Source organism: Coregonus clupeaformis, chromosome 1 (genome assembly GCF_020615455.1).
Source record: "Coregonus clupeaformis isolate EN_2021a chromosome 1, ASM2061545v1, whole genome shotgun sequence".
Classification (NCBI taxonomy): Eukaryota; Metazoa; Chordata; class Actinopteri; order Salmoniformes; family Salmonidae; genus Coregonus; species Coregonus clupeaformis.
In genome coordinates, this window is record NC_059192.1 from 22,185,954 (window position 1) to 22,193,912 (window position 7,959).

General features: G+C 43.4%; 1 protein-coding gene across 1 annotated transcript in view; it reads left to right on the plus strand.

Moving 5' to 3' along the window:
- LOC121545923 (src kinase-associated phosphoprotein 1-like) overlaps positions 1-7,959 on the plus strand; it is a 31,639-nt gene that overhangs the window by 22,426 nt on the left and 1,254 nt on the right. The window contains exon 12 of the mRNA XM_041856888.2: positions 7,746-7,848. Coding sequence (XP_041712822.2) covers positions 7,746-7,838 — 93 coding nt within the window. The 3' untranslated portion in view covers positions 7,839-7,848. The remainder of the gene's footprint in view (positions 1-7,745; positions 7,849-7,959) is intronic.

Sequence of the window (7,959 nt, forward strand, 5' to 3'; positions counted from 1 at the left end):
TGGGCACTGTGGGTCACGGGTAGATAGGTAGCACTTCCGTGGGTCAAAATCCATACCATAACCAACACGTTACCGCTAAAACCAGCTTTTGGTTGGTCTTAAACATCCCCACCAGCACTGCCTGAAATTGACACTTTGGCGCACGCTTTTAAGGACACACCTCAGATATTGCCACCCCTCCCACCTCAGCGCAAGCGAGCTGATATAAGACAGGTAAACTACCAATCCTGGTGCAAGGGTTGGAAAATAGCAGAGCGCCGGCTTTAACAGGTTGAAATTGCCAACGAGCGTGATTTAAAGCCAGCCGAAAATAGAGCCCTATGTGTACTAGTTTATAGGGGAATGTCAAAACAACCCATTCCATTTTTCATAGAAGAAGAATAATGCCACCTGCTCTGAATATTTTGGAGGTGGATCAAGAAGACGTTACCAGAGTTCTACAGTATTACCTTTCGTTGTAGGTGTTGGGTTACCTACCTTTCACTGTAACAGACCAACTCTTGGTTGGCTGTAGCTGTACTGTCTGGTACACAGCTTTAATGGCACAGATTACTCTTGTTTTGTCAAGCTGTTCCCCTTAGTCATCATAATAACACGATAGTCTACAACAGAGCATTCTAACAGAACATTCTAACAGAGCATTCCAACAGAGCATTCTAACAGTCCCTTAATAGATTAAAAGTGAGGGCCTCATTGTAATGAATTTAGAGGCAATTCCTTCCTGTCTGTTTCTGAATGGAAGTATTTGGTTTAGTGTGACATGAGTCCACCCGTACCCCATTCAGAGTCATAACCTTGTATCATATTTCCCTCATGAATGACATTAATGACATGATTAGGATCCTATGTGGCAATTGTGTGTTTTAACTAGCCTTAAGGGAGGGCAATCCCTGTTCCCTCTGGTGCAACAGTGGAGCAGACTATTTAGTTTAACAGAGGTTTCCTGGGAACCCTGACCTCGACGAATGAAATACAGGCCCTTGGCTGCAACTCAAGCCTTGCTCTAACTGGGGAACACAGACATAAAATGGCCATATTAAACTAAGACCCATAAATTCTCCTGAACAGAGGCTTAGGGTGTTGGGGAGGCTGGGTGTATGGGCTCTATGTCAACACTGACCATAATTACAAGGTAGAAAGGACACGCTCTAAGTGCTAAATCAATGGTGCTAACAAACTGTTATTTTTAAGCTGCAATTTGATTGACTACCGGAGTGCAGACCAGGCTAGGGGCAAGCCACAGGCACTGTGTCATATGGCTGTGAACTGAGTAGAACATGACGATTATACAAAGAGCCCCCATCAATCATTATTAATCTAGCGAGAGCTTACTGTAAAGAGGTGCATTTTTTTTTGGGGGGATAAGGGAGGTACAAACATTTACTGTGTGTATATGAGAGGGGATTGTGTGTGAGGAGAGACTGTGTGTGTGTGTGTGTGTGTGTGTGTGTGTGTGTGTCAGTGGCAAAGTAAATAAATGAGGAAAGCCACAACTTGTATTCATTCCATTCGTTTTACAACACATAGCAACTATCTTATGTCTTTGCACTGGCATTTCATTGCTGAGAGCCTGCTCTGTCTTCTATAGCTTTTGGCTTTGCAATGACATTTTAGAGCTTGGGATTTTTTTCTGTTATAGATTCTCCTGATAAAGATCCAGACTTTTTTATGCTCTACCATTTTAAAATCATTTTTGGATATACTATATTAACTTCTGGATATAGCCTACTTATGCATATGAAAATGCGAACTATTTTGAGTTCTCATTAAAATGAACTGACAGGTTAGGCCTATTTATTGTATATGAATTTGCTGACAAAATGTCTGAAATGAGTGAATGCTATCTTTGCTCTCCTAACATCTGTATTGCTTATATTGACTCCTAAGCATGTTTCTCACTAATCCATTGGGTTGTCCTGCATTCCAGGACTATAATTTATGTAGCTAGCCAGAATCAAAAGACACAGCTTCACAGGTCAGCTGCCACATTCCGGTATTCCCAGAGGCACTCTTGTACAACGGCGGGATGGAGTGGGGAGAGATTTACGATGTAAACCCATCCAGGCTCCTTTAAACTCTAGCAAACACTGCCATCTCTCTCTCTCTCTCTCTCTACCCGGGGCGTGCACCTCACAAGGAGAGAGAGAGAGAGAACTGTTCCAGTGTCTGTTTGTGTGTCAGAGAGAGAGAGAGAGAGAGAGAGAGAGAGAGAGAGAGAGAGAGAGAGAGAGAGAGAGAGAGAGAGAGAGAGAGAGAGAGAGAGAGAAAGAGGGAGAAAGGGAGAGAGAAAGGAGGAGGGAGAAAGAGAGAGAGAGAGAGAGAGAGAGAGAGAGAGAGAGAGAGAGAGAGAGAGAGAGAGAGAAAGAAAGGGAGAAAGGGAGAGAGAAAGGAGGAGGGCGAGAGAGAGAGAGAGAGAGAGAGAGAAAGGGAGAGAGAAAGGAGGAGGGAGAAAGAGAGAGAGAGAGAGAGAGAGAGAGAGAGAGAGAGAGAGAGAGAGAGAGAGAGAGAGAGAGAGAGAGAGAGAGAGAGAGAGAGAGAGAGAGAGAGAGAGAGAGAGAGAGAGAGAGAGAGAGAGAGAGAGAGAGAGAGAGAGAGAGAGAGAGAGAAAACTGTTCCATGCCGGCCCCCTCCAGCCTTCAATGGCTCGTTAGCGCCAACAACAACATGGACACTGGTGACATCTAGTGGCTGCCCACTAACTGAGAATGTTTCATAGTTCACAACACACGCACTCAGACTGATTTACACTAGTAGGCTATGTCCCACTCTTAAATCAACATGAACTTTACCCTACGTAAATTGCTATGAATTATGTTTAAGTTTGCAGCTAGAGGAAAACACACAATTTACAATTGATTAAATTAATTAAAAGCTCTTATTAATGCAATTAAAAACAGAAATAACTGATTTGATTATTCTCATTACATCTATCTTGTTGTAAATGTACAGAAAATTAATTGTAGCCTACCTAACTTGTATTCGTTTGTATTCAATTGTATTTTGTTAGTGTAAGGAATATGGGAATATCTTCTTAATAGGGCCATATTCTAATATCCTCAACTGCCTCAAACCCATGGCAACCCCAGTTGGCCCATTGCCTGTAGGTCCCACCATGTGAATGTGGTGAAACACAAGGGAAAGGGCGGAAAAACAATCAGATGGGAAAAGTCAAGCAAGAAAGAGACAAAGGAAGAACCCTTTATCCCTTTGTGTGAACTCCCCCTTATATATAAATGTCTCTGTCACACAACCCTTTAAAGACCCTAGCTGCTTTTGTGGCTATAGACAGGGAAAGACATCTTCTTTACCACCCAAAGTAGCAGGGGGAGAGAGAGAGCAGAGTCTGGGGTTTGGGGTCACGCAGGAGGCAGCGGTCATCTACCGGTCAGCTACAGTAAGGTCATTATTCAAGCCCAGCCAATAGCCCAGAACTGTGCCAGAGCAACCCCTATCCATTCTGCCTAATTATTATAAATGAGGGGCGGTGTAAACAGCTATCATTACAGACACTCAGTGGCATACACAAATTCATTTAAAATTGCTATTAAGTTAAAGAGCCATCCTGTAATCCCAAAACGGCTTAAGAAGAGAAGCGGCTTGTGTTTAAAACATTTTTTTTTTTTTTCTTTATTTGTTCCTTCATATTTTAGACCGCTCTCATGCTCAGTCATTTCTCGACTGAGCATCGACAAGATTGCCTGTTTATTATACGGATCTAAACATTTTGAAGATTTTTACAAAGAAATCACCAACCTTTAAAAACAATGTGTACAAATCTCTAAACAGGCATTGCTAGAATTTATTTTGAATATGAATATCTGTCAAAATAAGTATATATATTTTTCACAATGGTCGGATACGTGTTTGTGTACAAAAATATTTCAAGAACACCTAAGGCAGTCCAGTCCACCTGTGTGAGCAAAATGCTTTGACTAGATATGGTGTTGTCTAGATCAGGAGCTGCGGCTTGTAAGAGGTGTCCATGTTTCTTTGTTAGGGTGACTAGTGGAGAGAGACGCAGCACTGCAGTGTGTGCCTGATGACTTTCCTTGTGGATGAGAGCGAAACAGAGAGAGGGAGAGATAGCTAGAGAGAGAAAGAAGGGAGGGAGATGGAGGGAGGCGGTGAGGAGAGGAGGGAGAGATTGTAACACCCAGGCGGCGGGTTCAGCGGCAGGGCAATGAGAAACTTCCTGTACTCCATCACGCCCAAGGCCTGCTTGAGTCAGCTGGTAGCGGAGGGCACATGCCTCATGTGTCAGTCTTATTAGCACTCCTCCTGCGTACTTGTGTGTGTACGTGAGTGTATGTACTGTACGTGTGTGATTGTGTAAGTGTGTTTGTGTGCGTCTGCGTGTGTGAATGTGTGTGTGCTTGCGTGTCCGTGTCTATGTGTTGCTTATAAATCAAGAGAAATAGTAAAAATACAGAATATGACTATGGAAGGTGAAGAACCTGATGTTCTACAAAAGGAGTGAATGCATAGCTCGAGGAGAGGGAGAGAGGGAATAGGGTAAAGTAGCTGTCACAGTGACCTGGCAGGCATACAAAGTGCTCCTTCTCCTGCATGAGAGACAGTCAAACCAACCTTCTCCCTCTTCAGGCATCGTTAGCTGTCAATCTGTCCTCCTGCCCAACGTGAGCGATGGGCCCATCCGAATGCCACCATTAGCCAGCCCCTTGAGTGGTAAATAAACGATGCCGCTAGTATACTGCAGGTGTTGTCATGGCAACTTGCTCACTCCCTCGCTCTCGCTCTCTCTCTCTCTCTTAGCCAGCTATGCCCACGTTCATTTGCACACTTTCAGTGGAGGAGTCACAGGGAGGTCAACGAGTCAACGCGCCGCCACAACATGGCGCTGTTCTCTCCTCACTCCATCTCCTCCCAACACACAGTAGCAGTTATGAGACACATCCAGGGCCATCAAACAGGGGCGACCTTAGTGATTTGGAGGCCCGGTCAGAGTCTGAGCCCTGTCAAACATCACAAAAATAAATGTAAGCTCGAACCTGAAAAAATGACAGATTTCTAGAAAGTATTGATTTAAAGTGGTGTTGAGAACAATGCCACAGAGGTGGGCGGCAGCAGAGTGAGGAGACAAGGAAACAGCCCTTGTCTTAGAAAAGCGATGAGAGAGGAAAACTCACCTTAGTTATTATCAACTGAATGACTAAAATATTGAAATAATGTAGGCTAATGCAATTGAAGGCATGTATCAAATTGTTGCTTGTAGGCCTACTGAAACTCCCAAAGTCATATCCAATCATTATACTAAATTTAAAGTCATACCTGTGTGTGGTCAATTAGATTAAAATGTCAGCACTGTTTTGATTGGGACAGCGCCATCGCCTGCTTTTAGACAAGCCATCGCCTGCTTTTAGACAAGCATGGGGGACTCGTCTTGATAAATCAATCAATGTCAGATTTCTGTTTTCACTGAATCTCCGTTTGGATATTTGTTTAGCCTACAATTACGCTGGGAAAATGTTAGCTATGTTGAGGTGATGTCTTTATTCTGATATATATATAATGATCAAAACATTTTGCTAGCATGTTATGTAGCTTAACAACTGGATTTTGCTATTCACTCGTGTAGTAGCCTGGCCTACTCCCGACCAAAAGCCTGTGACTTGTCTGACAATCAATGTGATTTTGTTTCACTGAATCTCCATCTGTATATTTGGTTAATTGCTCTCTGGCTGGGCAAATAAGGGAGGTGGTAGTTTAGCATACAATAATTAATGTAATAATAATTAATTATTATTGTAGCCTAAATCAATTGTATTATTTTGCTCATGACTGGTGTATAGGCTATAGTAATGCGTTATATAATCAACCATCGAGCTGTGAAAGTGCATCCTGTTTTATCTATCTTATCCAGAGGAGGCTGGTGGGAGGAGCTATAGGAGGGCGGGCTTATTGTAATGGCTGTATTGGAATCAATGGAACGGGGTCAAACACGTTGTTTCCATGTGTTTGATGTGTTTGGCACCATTCCATTGATGCCATCCGTCCACCTGTAGCTCCTCCGACCAGCCTCCTTTGATCTTTTAATGTAACTTACTTCAATATATCTCAATCAATCATTCATTTATGTCATTCAAAGGCAGCTGTTATGAGATTATTTTTTATAATATTTTATTTTGTTACTAGTATTTTTTGGTTTTATTATGCCCAGTTCATGAGGCCCCTGATGATGTGAGGCCTGAGGCAAATTCCTCTTCTGCCTAATGGTAAGTCCGCCACTGCACAGAAAACATCCCAGACTGCCATAAAGGGCCACTTGATTCTTTTAAAACTGAAGGACTATTTCTTGGTATGGAAATTGCATGGCATCCTTGGTGCCCACAGAAAGGTGTTATCCATAACCCCACTGTATTTTCTCCTGAGACTTAAAGATCATCATATCCAAAATTCAGATATGCATTACACCAAATTAAAGGGGAAAAATCTAGGAGAGATTGAAGTTAGGGCATTGTCATTAGAATACATTTACTCTCTGTGCTTCTTTCTATACGATACCTCCCCTTCCAGCAGGTGTACTCTGGATGAACCCGTAGTAAGCAGCGAGGAAGATGGAGTTGGCACGCTTGACAGACCTTCACTGCCACTGGAACACTGTGGCGATGTAGCTGTTGTATTAAAATGGCGGCGCAGATAATCAAAAATAGCTTTCTCAGGGAGGAGGTTGGACTGTCTGGCTGCACAGATGGGCCAGGGAGATAAATAAAACTTTCTGTCACTGTGGTTGGAGGAATGGATCTGCGACAGCCCTGTGGGCAAGAAACGGTTTCGTTCCTACTCTCTGATGCCCATATCTGTCTGTTTCTCTTCTTTTTTTGATTACTATTCAAGCTAGATTTCCACAATAAAACTTTTTTTTATTACTTCAGATATTAGGGCCATGTGTTAGAAATGCACACAGGTACTAGAAAATGTACCTTTCCTGAAGGAAATGTGTGCTTGCTTCAGTTGTCTTAAAATCAGCAAGCACATGAATTAGCCATTGTGAGTGGAGTACTCCACCTTCAATTACCCTGTAATTTCATTGAATCAGAGCTCTGTGTGGGCGAGCAGACAGAATGAAAATGTTCTCTCTGTTCTCCACGTCTGGATGGATGACCTGCTTATCATAGCTAAATCCACCTGCTCTAAGAACATGTCAGGCCTGGGCCATCACTCTGCTCAGTGAGCTCTAACTGGCCTATACATAATCTCTGTCCAGTCACCGGTCATTAGGAGTAGGTCTGTTTCTCATTCCTCTGGCTCTGTAGTGAGGTGTCAGAGCGCTCTGTATTAGAGGATGACCGCTGACTGAGGATGTGGGATCTATCACAGCAGTGCCCAGAGAGACAGCCAGGAGAGGGAGCAAAGATTCTACAAACATGCATTATACAAGTAAACCCCATACAAATGGATTGATCGATAGATATAAGCTAGCCTTGGGGTTTCAGATGCTGTGCCCTAATAATGACAACAAAAGGTATCAAGAGCCATTTCTGTTATAAACCTATGATGACACAGGGAGAATTGCATTTACATACTCCTCGCGTCCTCTCCTCCAATCCCACTGGAGGAGAAGTTCAGAGGGAAAATAACTCCTGGCTTTGTCTTCCAGTGGGTTTTGAGGAGGCGGAGAGGAAAGAGGACGTGAGGAGAATGCAATTGAGATTCTCCCATGGTCTACTGAGCATCGTTGTGCTTGTTCCTCCTCCTCACCCTGCTTGTGTCGCTCTGTGTTCCAGGAGTATAACATCAATGGCTGGTGGGTCGGAGAGCTAAACGGTACCATCGGTATCGTCCCTAAAGACTTCCTCCACCCTGCCTACATCCTCTGAGCTCCAGGAGGTACTGGAGCACTCTCATGTCGTTACGATTACAGACTAATATAACGGGCTAATGTACCATAACAGGCCTCCTGGCACCCATTGAGATAACCATTGAGATAGCAGGAGAGGT